The sequence below is a fragment of the Sciurus carolinensis genome, chromosome 1 (genome assembly GCF_902686445.1).
Source record: "Sciurus carolinensis chromosome 1, mSciCar1.2, whole genome shotgun sequence".
NCBI lineage: Eukaryota > Metazoa > Chordata > Mammalia > Rodentia > Sciuridae > Sciurus > Sciurus carolinensis.
In genome coordinates, this window is record NC_062213.1 from 27,751,220 (window position 1) to 27,764,826 (window position 13,607).

The 13,607-nt window shown below is 31.5% G+C and overlaps 1 protein-coding gene across 1 annotated transcript in view; it reads left to right on the plus strand.

The window, feature by feature from the left end:
* Csmd3 (CUB and Sushi multiple domains 3) overlaps positions 1–13,607 on the plus strand; it is a 1,190,022-nt gene that overhangs the window by 1,077,200 nt on the left and 99,215 nt on the right. Inside the window, 3 exon segments of the mRNA XM_047516388.1 lie at positions 6,983–7,101; positions 8,225–8,237; positions 8,240–8,293. Coding sequence (XP_047372344.1) covers positions 6,983–7,101; positions 8,225–8,237; positions 8,240–8,293 — 186 coding nt within the window.

Genomic DNA, 13,607 nt, shown 5'->3' on the forward strand with positions numbered 1-13,607 from the left:
TTGGATGATTGTAACATGCGTATGTCATAATAATCTTGTTCCTTTAAATTTATTGAGACATACACTTAAATAAAACTAACGTAAAATCCCAGAGGGACTTGCAGCATCTATAAATCAATGAACAGAGTTCTATTTTGAACTCGTAAAATGTATTCATTTTGAAGGGGGAAACTATATGTGATAATAACATGAATTTACAAGGCCCTTTGAGAAACTTTAGAGGTTCTTAGTGATCTCAGGACATAAGTCTCTGAGGAAGACAAACATATATGTTACATAATAGACAGATTTTTCTCTCCCCTACACATCTGAGTATACTAATGATATTTGCCACAAGTAATTTTTGTTTACATTTTGGAAAAACTCGGGTGGTATGAAGGCATCTTTCCATCCCACGCAATGTTAACAGGGCTACTTATGTAAAACCATCAAAATGGTCACAAAATAATAAAAGTCCAGAAATTTATCTATTTGACTCTCTTATAGTTAAATATTTGATTCAGGAGAACCATTTTTTTTACTGTTTTCCATCCTCAAGCAATATGCTTAAGAGATAACGAACTAGGTTTTAATAATTGCTAAAAATGATCTCCTCCCATGGACTAATGACATCATAGATTATTTGAGGAAAATTAGGGATTTTAAGATTAATTATATTTTTTCCTTACACTAATTGTTTTAACTAGATTATTCACATCAACAGCTCACAAAATATTAAATGTAGAATACCTCCTGCCCAAATTAAATTATTAGTGTTTGTCAATTTTAATTTCAATTGCTATTAATTCATAATATATTGCATACAAGTACAATTAATCTCTCTAAACATATAGAACGCCTTAACCCTGAAAAGTCCCTGCAGATGATCCAATTTATTTTCTCTTTTGATTAATTTCCTGATCTTCTCATTGTCTATGCACCTCTTTTTGTTGATGACACAAGATAATTTTAGACTATATAAATTTATTTTCTGTAAGCATTATGCTTTTGTCTTCATACACTTTCCTAGATCTATCTTGAGATAATAACACTGCTCTAGATCCCTTTGATTTTGTTGTAGCAAAGTCAATAACATTTTAGCTGCATGTAGAAATAAACTTCTCATTTTGAGTCAGTCAAAGATCAAAGGTACTTAAATTGTTGGCACTTTATGTAAATCATCCCGTATTTTCTGTATATGAATATTCCTAGAGTATTTGTGTGAAACTTCTTGATATTAAACAGAAATATACCCTTCATGATAGTAAGAAAATATTCTTAAACAGTTATGTATCTAGAATTCAAACTTAAAACCTTACTTCATGTCTTTAATAATAATATTAGTTAATAATAATATTAGTTAACATTTGTTGAGTTTTTCTCATATCCCTGGGACAATTTTAAGTATCGTGCATATATTGCTTATGTATCACAGTATGACAGTGAAGTCTGTATTTTCTCATCCCACTTTATAGATAAAGGAACTTAAGCATCAAAAATACGTTAGAAATTGCAAACAGACATAAAGCCCCATACATGCAATCAGTAGAGCCAAGATGTATATAAGAGGTTACGCTTAACTCTGAATACCTGCTTCAGTTAGACTCAGAAGGAATGTACAACTCTGTGCTTTAGTTAAGATTATAAGACTATTTACAATCTGTTTTCTTCTGCCTTTTCCAGCTGCATTTCTTATTACCTCCCCTATAACATTACAATGCGTTTGTGGGGAAATCATTTCCTCTATTTTCCAAACAAGGAAAAGATAAAAAACCTCTTAGAGTTCCATTCATTTAACACACTACATCTCTGCCAGAACATCACACACACCTTCACCCTAGGTATAATGAATTAATAAAAAAACATTTTTTCAGTACTCAAGATAGGTTATTCCTTATGAAAAAATTATTTGAACAAAGGCTAATCTTCATTTGTTCCATTACATTCTAACCATTTGTTAAACCAATCTTCTCTCCCGGTCCACCAAGAGTTTCTTTAGCATATGACTGCTTTTACAGGTAGTTTCATTTCCAGCAAGTCACCTGAGGCAGAGTACACAATAGGTGCTAGTTACTTGTTTAATGAATAAATGAATTGTGTCTACAGGTCATGAGTATATTAACATTTTCCTTTAACATAGTATTATTTTATAAATTAGAATTTGTTTCTTTTTCTTTTTCTTTTTCTTTTTCTTTCTTTCTTTCTTTTTTTTTTTTTTTTTTTTGTACTGGGGATTGAACCCAGGGGTGCTTTACCAATGAGCTACGTCCCCGGTAACTGCCCCCCAAGGTCTCACTAAGTTGCTGAGGCTGGTCTCCAACTTGTGATCCTCTTGCCTTAGCCTCCAAAGTCACAGGCGTTACAAGTGTGTGCCACCATGCTGGGCAGTATATGGTAAAATTTGATAAACAATATCTATTACTGAATATGCAATTATTCTGAGTAATTTTATAAACATTAGTTAAAGTAAACATGAGTAAATAAGAAATCATTAAGGATTAAGGTAAGTCCAAGCAGAGCCTGTCCACAACATGTTCCCAAACCACTGCTGCCCATCAGTGACTATTAAAGGTCAGAATTGTTCCTTCCAAGAGAAACTTACCCACCAACGTTCATCGTATTACAGGTTACATGAGAAATAATATTTGTATTTGTATTTGATGAATATTTGTTTAGTAGATTAATTAATTCTGAGGCACATTATGCCAGAACAAAATCTGCAGTTAATAATGCTATTTTATGTAAATCTTCATACCTGTAGTCCAATTATATTGAATTCAACATTTGATTATCATGAATGTCTATTTTAGTTGCAAACATTATAATTCCAGGGTATATTTAAAAATCCCTCAAAAGCAGTGTAAAGATGAAAGAAATGTTTTTCAAAATATTCATTACTTAGAAAAAAGTTTAAAACTGAATACCTGAAATATATTTAGAATAGTATCTTTTAAATGCAACTAAAACACTGTCCTGTGAAAAGACTCATGTTTTGCTTCTCCTGCCTTTCCCACATAGATGGAAAACCAGTAGTTTTATCTTCATGTTTTATAGATGTATACATAGTGTGTCAAGTAAAATTTTTGAATGTAAGATCAGATGGAGGTAACCAAAGAACAGGTAGGCCAGTTGTAATTAAAAAAAAGAATTTTATTGGGATGGTTCCCCGGTGAGGTTCACAGGTCCTCCTGGGTGAGGGCTGGGGAAGTCGTGCTGCAGCTCCGGCGGGCCTGCATTTTTGTAGTCCAGCATAGGCAGGGAAAGGCTTGAGAATTTAGTGTCCTCCTGGGGTTGGCTGGAGACCCTGCAGGGACTCATGTCCTTCTAGGATTGGCAGGGGACTCCGCTGATTGATGGGCAGTTGCGAGATGCCATTAGGATTTGTCTGTCAGCTCCCGATTGGTTCTTCCCAGTGCATGCCTGGGCTGCCTGATGCCCTGTCCCCATCCAGCCACCTCAGACCGCCCTAACAATAAATGCTTTTTTTCTTTAACAAAAACAATCTTACTGGTGATCTTAGAAGTAATTAATTTATGTTCCCCTCTCAGTCTTTCTACATCAATGTGTTAAAGACTCATACAAAATCATTATGCAATTACTAAGAAATATAAATACAACGATCTAAGAACACATAGACACACACACATGCAGAGTTACCAAGTGGTATCATAAGCACAAATTTACAGAGGTGGGAGGCAGGAAGCACACCTCAGATCAGCAAGCTCTTAGTTATTCAGCTACGGAGTCAAACACCTGATGTGGCTAATTTTCAGGGTAGAAAAATGGCTATGGGCTAAAGCAAGGGTCTGAGTTTTATAAGCTTCATTTAGGGTGGGACAGAAAGGTAGTTCCTGAGTTTCCTTGTATTGGGGTCAACTGGATCCATTACGGTGAGACAGGAGTATGGATAGGGAATTTCCTGGGGTTTATTGTATTGGGGTGGTTGGCTGACTCATTAGAGTGGGGTGTCAGGTGTCAGCCTGTTGCGAGTTCCTTTTGAGTTCCTTTTTGTGTTCTTGCCTTTTTCCCTTTCTGCCTTACTTCTGGCTGAGGCCAGATCTTTGAAATGACAAAAGCTTCAATCTTACCCCAGACAAGGCGAGTGGGAGAACAACTGCAGATAGGGAAAATGTCCTGGGACCTATTTTCTACATCCTTCAGATATAATTAACTCAAGATTGATTTTCTTGTGAATAGAATTGGAAAGAAAAATTTCAGTTACAAATAAATATTGGTAATGTGAAATCAAGAGAATTTAATAAATTTTCAGCCAGGGTAACTGACTACAATAATTTGATAGCAGACATAACTGCAATTTTTGATTTGAATTTGTCCCTGGATCAATTTCTGTTTGTTTTGGCTATAACAGATTAGTTGATTCAATCACATTAAAAAAGATTTGCTCAGAGACCATCACTGAATGCCAAAGACATAATTTTACAATATTTACACTCATGAAGCTTAAAATGGCTCAGTATTTTGATCACTATTATTAAGCAGACTAGCCTTGCTTAAATGGAAGAGAAGCCCATATAAATGTACAAATTTTTTTAAAAAAATCCTTTTCTTGTTGATCCTATAAATATCCTGCTGATTTTATCAAGTAAGTGAAAATAATTCTTAAAAAAGGGTATTATTAGTTAATATTTAACCACTCAGTTTTATTTGTGTAAATAAAAGGTGGATATATAATTTGAACTGCAGGATTTTCAGATATTTCAGTTTGACTTTCTTTAATGCCCATAAACAATTGTTGCCACAAAGCAAAAAATGAGGAAGGTCATCAACATATCACTGCTATGACTTATCTTGTAATCTGATTAATTTACTTTCTTCATTGAAACAATCATGTTCAATAGAGATTAGCTAGTGCAACTCAGTCTCTATTGGAAAAATAGGAGGAATCATGTACTTGTAGTCCCAAATTCTCTTCTAGTAGTTATTTCATTTAATTGATATTATTTTATTATGTAAAAGTCATTCAATTTATAGAAAATCTGGAAATGCAAGAAAATACAAGATCATACAAACCATCAATAATTTCATCATCAAGAATCATTGCCACCACTACTTGGAACATTTCCTTTTGGTCATTCATTTTCTTTATGAATATATGCATGTTAAGACTTTTAAACTTTCTAAATTTCTATTACATAATTTATAGAGCTTTGTATCAATTTTAACGTTAAAACTTGTACAAACATCTCACCATGTTCTTATGTATTATCTAAAAGACTTGTGTTAAAATGGGTATCTCAATGTCCTCTTCTGCATTGCTGGCACATAGTTTTATTTATCCTATTCCCAGAGGAAATCACTGCTGCTGGATAGTGATAGTTTTCTATATATATGACCTTGAATGGAGTACTTTGTAAAAAAGAAGAGAAATGAATTTGTACAAAATTTGATTTTTTCAGTAAGAATGACTACTCAAATGACCTTAATGTTAAAGAGTAATATATTTACAGTTTAAGACTCACAAGGAACTAAGAATGTAACAAAAGAGGTACAAATTCTAGCAGTAATCAGAAGAATTCATTGTGTGAGGCCTTTTAATGGGTTTTAAATGAGATTAAAACAAATTGAAGACAATTTCTATCTCTTCTTGGATTAAAAAAAAAAAAAACTGGTTGGGGAAGTAAGAGTTAAACCCATGATATTAAAAGTAAGTAATGATTTAATGGCAACCATCTATTTCTAGGTATATATATTCAAGATGGTAAAAAACAATCAGGAAATATAGAACTTAATGCATGCTTAGAGGTTTAACTAATTAAGGTACTGGGCATTGGAATTCCAGTTTTCAGGTTCCCCTTCTCTCATTCAAACTGCCTCAAATGTATTCCCAGATGACAATGCTACTCCTGCTCTGTACTGCCTTACTTTCTAATAGTATAATTTGATTAAGTCACTGCTTTTATGTCATTTCTGTCCTTAAGTGTAGCACAATTAAAGGTACTTGGAATACTGCATTATTAAAGTGTTTTCCTATTTCAGAATTAGATATTTATATTTATTAATAATCAAAATATGAATTGGCTTTCTTTCTTATACTGTTCTTTCATGTTAGTAGGATTTGTTGAATACCTCCTTAAGATGTTGTGCTCTAAACTGTCCTTCTAGAGCTTCCATCCATACAACAGCAATAAACATTAAACAACTAATTGTACAATTATTTATTCATTATCAGGAAATAGAGAAGGCAGCACGATGAGACCAGAAAAATAACTTGCAAGGAGTGAAGGAATATATAAGGCATTGTCATACTAAAGAATTTATTTTAGGATTGAGTTTTTAATGCATTTTAATGAAATATATCAGTATATAAAGATTTTTGAATGGGGAAAAGTTCTTCTAACTCATAACTGCACATTAGATTAGCTTCAAATGTAGCTCTCTTTCCATTCCTTGTGGTGCTAGGGATGGAACTCAGAACCTCACTTATGCTAGGCAAATTATACTCCCAACTCCCTTTCTAAAATAGTTGTCTTATTTTTCTCTTAATTTTTTTATTATTGATTGATTGCTTGATTTTGAGAACAGGGTCTCCTTATATTGCATAGGCAGACCTTGAAATCCTGAATTGAAGTGATCCATCTGTTTCTGCCTCCCAAGTAACTGGTGCCACAGGGATGTGCTATAGTCTTCGACTTAATTGCATTTTATTCTCAAAATAAATTTTCCTTTACCATTTGGTGATTTTTGTTTAGAAATTTTTATTTTATTTTCAGGAATTTTTTTTTTCAGTAGCAGACAACTAGACCTGGAGTTAAAACATATTTAAATATAATCACAGGACTATTTGATGGTTGGTGTTATAAAAGTTCAAAAGATGTAGTTTTATAATGGACTTCAAATGTACGTTTCAGTTGAATCTTGTTAACACAAAGTTATCAATGTAAAATCTACTTTGATATAACACAAGTACCTAATTTTGGCAACTTTTGCATACTGTCTTCTGCTTTTGAAAGTTATTTAGATTAATATCATTGTATGTTCTTAGCAATTGGTTTGGATTCTTGTCCTGAGCCACAAACTCCTAGCAGTGGAATTAAAATTGGAGACAGATATATGGTTGGTGATGTGGTATCCTTCCAGTGTGATCAAGGTTATTCTCTTCAGGTAAATCTATTTTTAAATTGTAGTTTTGATTTTCATTGTCCTCAGACTAGTTTAACAGATCAATGATTAATAATTCACAGGCTTTACAACAATCTTGATCCTGGGTTGTTTAGTTTAGCCTTAAACTAAAGTGTTCAATTTATTAGTAAAATACATGCATGAGAAAAATTGCTGGAATAAACTACATTTGTTTTGTGTTTGTTTGATATTGTGGAAGTGATCCAAAAGAGAGTTATGAATCAAAATTAGTATTTACCTTACTTCTGTCTTTATTTAGATAGGATTGTGAGAATTAAACTTCTGATATTTAGAATTTGAAAATAAAATGAAGTACTACTTAAAGTCTTAAATGAAACTTCCATGATAATAAATTCTTCAAATTAGTGAAAATCTACTACAAATACATTCTGCTAATCTGCTTTTGTGTACATGTATTGATCCTCTTTGGAAGGATTTTTGGAGGTCTCAAGTTTATTGTCTCATAAAATCTCTGTAAAGACTAAACCTCTTAAGAATTATTTTTAAAAAACAGAAAAGGAGAAATATTTCATAAATTAAGTATACAAATTTCTTAGACAACGCAAAATTACAAATTAATTATTTTTAGTCTTTAAGACTATATCACAAATGATTATTCTCAGAAGTGTAGTCAGATTTAGAAATGTAATCAGATTATTTTAGACTTTATTTTTTAATATAAAATTTAATATACTTTGACCTGTTTTAATATTTTTAGAGAAGAACCTTACAGTAATACCTAGCCTATCTCACCTTGAATATTATAGCAGCTTATTGTAAACCACTATGTAAAGGGCCCTTTTAGTTGTGTACTCATTGCTCTAACTTAGTAGAATATTTTTTGATAGAAAAATATTAAAGCCACATTCTAGTGTGATATGAACCCTTAGTTTTTTTCTCAAGATCATACAGTTATTTTTTACATCTTATCACTAAAACATATAACTACCTTTCTTATTTTAAGTCATACTGGGGTTTCCAGTAAAAACGAACTTGTGAAAAATGCAATTGTATCTACACCTTTATTTTCATAATAATCATTGCTATAACGCATTTATTTGGACTTTTATAAATGTATACTGAGCTGCATTGTCTTGTTATGCAGGGTCATTCTCATATTAATGTATGCCTGGACCAGTAAGAAGATGGAATTATCCATCCCAATTTGTTTGGGGTAAGTTAAAAGACTATAAATTATTATAATTTTCATATAATTTTAAATACATACTCCTGTATATCATGTTCAAACAACAGTTTTCCTTTCCTACATTATGCAAATGATACTTTTGAAATAAGTATTTCATTACTTTAAGGTTTAAACTTACATTTTTAACGTTAAATTTCTATATTAACAGACTGAGTTAAAATTGTAGAAACTGAATTTGTGTTTTTTTACTTATTTTGTATGGGATTTTCTCAAAGTGACATGATAGGACTACCTATAATATGTCAAAAAATAAGTAAATACCCTATTGCTTACTGTTGAGCCAGAAAAATAAGGAATCTGAAGAATCTTTCAAAGGGCACATGATATCCCCTGAGATGTAGTCACCAGTGACAGACAATATAGAGTATGTCAAAAGGAACTTGGGGACTTTGAAAGAATAGTCCCAATTTTTGACCTAAATTAATTATACTTCCAAATATTTCTATCCGCCCTTTACTTCTTATCTTTTTCTCATTTTTGGTAGCTTTGTGCAACCATTAATATACTGGGCTTCACAGATTATGAAAACCAAATGTGATGTATGGATTCCTACCTTTAAAATTCATTTACCATCTGAAGTGGTAGAAATAAATGAAACTAGTTTTAAAACAGAATAATTAGTGTTAAATGATTCCATTGATTGCACTATAGAATTTCATGAAGAGGGAGAAAGTGACTGAACTCATAGGAAACATAATCTGCCATAGTTTCATATAGAGTTTTTTAACTAAACATAATTAAGATACATGGAAGAAAAAGATAGCTCTTTCTGGGAAGGAAAAAAAGGAGTACAAGCAAAGAATTTGCAGGACTTATGGTTACCTCCTGAGTCTTCTCATAGTCTTTCTGTGCACCTACTGTGTTGATGTCTCTTCCTGTTCTTTAAGAACAGTCCTATAGAATTGGCCTCATTCACCATTAATTAACTCCCTAATGGCCATGTTTTCAAATAAAGTCACACTGGGGTTAATTAGGACTTCACCATATGAATTTAACCTATAATATCTGTGACACTATGTGCAATTCTATGTGGAAAGTATTGGAAAATTATATTTAAGAGTAACTGTTTTTAAATGGCAAAAGATATGGAAAGCCCTCAGACTTAGGATGAATGATATTTTTAAAGGAAATATTTTTAGGTGTTAGATACAATTTACATATGTTATACTGTGCCAATTAAAAAACTACATATATACATATAGCTCCTTATTGTGATCCTTTCTATGCCAAGTTGATGTTGAGTGAAAATGTTACTATACTGTGTAAAAGAGTGTTTGTGTGTGTGTGCATTAAGTATAAAATGGGCATTATAGAAGTGCAAAGAACAAAGTAAGTAATATGTTTATTTTTCTGATATGAGAAACCAAGAGTTCTGTTTTTTTATTCATTACCCTATCATCTACAATGGTTCTCCTTCTTAACTAGACATCTGATAAATATTGTATAATGTACAATATAAAAATTTGGGTTGCTACAACAAGTATATTTTATGTTTTCTTTCCTAACATTAACATAAATATTTCTAATTCATAACATTTTCAAAATTTGATTTTTAAAATGACTTCCTAGAGTTGAGCATAGAGTTGTCTAACTTGTATTAGTTTCATTTATTTCTTCTTTTATACATAATACATTAATAAGTATTTTTCAGTATTTTTATATATAACTATTTGCTTAGTATTTTATCTAAGTAGATTAGTTATATCACTTGATATAATTGTTTTAAAAACTTGATAATTATTGTAAAATTGCTTTTAGAAATTTATACCAATTTAAGTACCATTCTAGTATTCTGTGATTTTTTCCATCCTGATACATAACTAGTATCAATTATATTCTTAAAAATTTGTGATTTTTAGATAAAATACTACTGTACTGCTGTATTTTTGTTAAATCTGCATTTTAATTGTATATAGTTAACAAGATAAATAATAATAGATGTGATATTTTAGTAAAATCAAATTAGAAGGTTTTATTATACAGATTAAATATATGAAACCATGTGGAATACTCAACAGCCTTTGATGTCCAACATGGCTATTTTCAGATTTCAGTTCTAGCTAAAAAAGGTTTATAGTGTTTCTTTGAGTATCTGTTTGTTCACCTGCTAAATGAGGTAACAATGTCTGTCTCATGGGCTTACTGTGAAGGCTATAGGAGAGACTGTGTTTAAAGTGTTTAGCACTGAACCTGTAATACACAAACACTCAGAGTGGTAACTATTATAGTGAAAAAATGCCTATTATTTAAGGGTCCAGTAACAGGGAATAGATTGTTTCTAAAAAGGAAATAATCGTTATAATAGAATATTTAATGACAAGGACAATGGTTGCAGTATATAATTAAATATAAAAAGGCTTAAAGCAAGTCACAGTATGATCCTATTTTCATTATACGAACTTAGACACACATTTGTTTATGCAGAGAGAAAAAGAGATGTAAAGATAAAAATGATTATCTGTGGGTGGTAGAATTAGAGGGCATTTTTCTGTCCTTTCTATTCTTTTTAATTTTCATTTATTTATTATTTGTTGACGATTGGATGCAGGGGTTCTCTACACTGAAAGACACCCTGGGCCTTCTTTAGTTTTTATTTGAGGCTAGGACTCACTAAGTTACTTGAGCCTGTGATCTCAGTCCTCATGGGAATTCCAGGCATGTAACCCCATACTGTTTCAATTATTTATTTATTTATTTAATTGCATTTTCTGAATGTTGAACAATAACCTCATATAGCATTCAGCAGAAAATTAAAAACATTTGTAATAATAACAGGGCCACATTGAAAGGAGATACTGAAGAGAGGAGACTGATTCAGACAATGTTAAAAACCCTAGTCATCAGATAAGAAGGTTACAGACTTCTGAACTGGAAAATAGGCAACCTACCAGATATTTTGGCGGAAGGAAGGAAAATTCATGAGATATTTTAGAAAGTAGAGACAAAGGAGAGAGAAGAATCAAAATGATTTTATCTTAGAGAACTAAGGCATGGTCATGTCCCTAACAAAAATAATGTAATGGGCACAAAAGAGTCTACTTGGAAACCACTGGTAACATACATGGAATTGTCACATGGAATGGAAGCCACAGGTAACATACATGGAAATGTCTCTTGTGGAATGAGAGCCTGTGAGATTGCTCACATTGAGGAAATAGAAATGATCCAAGAAATGATCCAGACACTTTGATTTTTTGTTATTGTTTTTTGTTTGTTATCCATTATGTGTTTTTTCGTGCTTTATCATTCAGTTTCTTACTTTTTCATTACTTATTTACTTTAATTCTCCTTCTTTCCTCCTTCCTCTGATTTTGAAATTTCATTTGCAGGTTGGTGGGCAATGCAGAGGGAAGGATTTTTACATCATATCTAAAGAAAGGGAGAAATAGAAGAATTAGAAGGACAATGATTTGGAATTGTGAGAGTGAGAGAGTGAAAAATTCGCCCTTGTCTTTTATTAAAAATTCAGAAAAAATGCAAAGCAAACCTGCAAATTCAATTTTGTCAGATTTTTTTTTTTGCACATAAAGGGTTTATTTTAAATGTGTTAAAGACAGAATAGAGTTATATCATGATTATAAAAATTATTTGCAAAATTAGCATTTATATTGTATATACTTCTAAATGCAGAAAACAGGAAACTGTCTACACATTGTGTAAAATAAAATTAAAATTAAAAATGAATTTCATCTCGAAAGATGAGGTCATTTACCTAGTTTTAAAATGTGAACACAAAGACCTCTGAACCACACACGTTCATTCAAACTGCACTAATATGGAAAATACAGAGTGCAGCATTTCCAAGGAACCACAGTCATTTCAATCACAATTAGTCATAATAATTGTTACCATTTTGTCTTTGGAGAACTTTCATTTTTTAAGGCAATCAGTTTGAGAGTGTTTCTGGGTGCTACAATTTGTGATAATCATAACAGTCTTCAAATGGATCTACAAGTGTTCAGAGACTCAAGCCCAATGCGCTTCGGGATTTGGCCCATAAAACAAGGAATAGAAGTGAATCTGTTTAGAAGAAACTGTGATTTTTTAAAAGAATGCACAGTTTCTTCAAAAATTGCATGACATATACAAGTGGAAATCACCTTCTGTTAGCAAAGTATTATTGATTGACAAAATCATTTCTTAATTATCAGATTTTGTGATGAGTACATGGGGACAATTGAATTTTAGGATAACAAATTGGTAAACATTAATAGTATCTATGATTGAAAATTCCTTTAGCTTAAGGATGAATGAACTGAGATTTTATTGTATGGAGAATTATGCAGATGTATTTTTAGATTTTTATGATAGACCAAAATTTGAAAGAAAGGCCATGCATGTTGACACTAAGATTATATGTATCTCCCTAGTAAGATCTGCTTGAGTTGTGATTTCTTCAGTTCACATAGTAAAAGAGCTGCCAAACTGGTTATTGAATATTGTATAGAACATTGATAAAATTCCTAGAATTTGTCTTTATGACATATAACTTGAAGTTTCAGTATGTATTATTGTCCTTAACAAGAAATGAATGAAATTGTAAATAAGGGTTCTCTACAAGTAATTTTGTACTTGATATGTAGTCATGACATTTGTTTCTTCAACATTTAACAGATGTACGTTTATAGACATTCTTGATGAAATGATAAATATATGCCTTTAGAGGAAAGATCAATCATTTCAAATGTAATTTTCCTTTGTGTTCAATATCCCATGTAAAAACATAACAAGTAACTTAACTTTCTGTACTTGTAATTTTTGCTTAACCTATCAACAGCCCATATAATAGAGATTATGAAACAGGCATGCTTATAAATTCTGTTGTTTTTTAACATATGTACATCCTTTAGGGTGTTTTATACCTCCCTATTTTTTCTCTTCATTCTTTTAGGATAAAATATGTATCATGTTTGATCTGTAAATATCTCACATATTAGAAAGCAATATTTTCCTTAAAATTCTTTATTGACCCTTCTTTCAAAAGGAGGAAAAGAAAGGACATTTGTGAAAATTATTCCCTCTAGAGTATGGCACTTAGAGCTGAAGTACTTGGCTTGATTTTACTCTAAATTATACCATCTTTGGAGTGACTCAAAATGTTACTAGAAGCACTTAAAAAAAGAAATGAACTGACGGTTATGGAGAAGGGCATGTGCTCTTTGTTTGATTGTATTTAATGCACATGAGCAGTTACTTGCCATGCAAAATTTTTTTAACTTGTACTTATTTACAAGGAGAGAAGTATGATGGCTTTTATGCTATTTTAGAAAATGCATTGCCA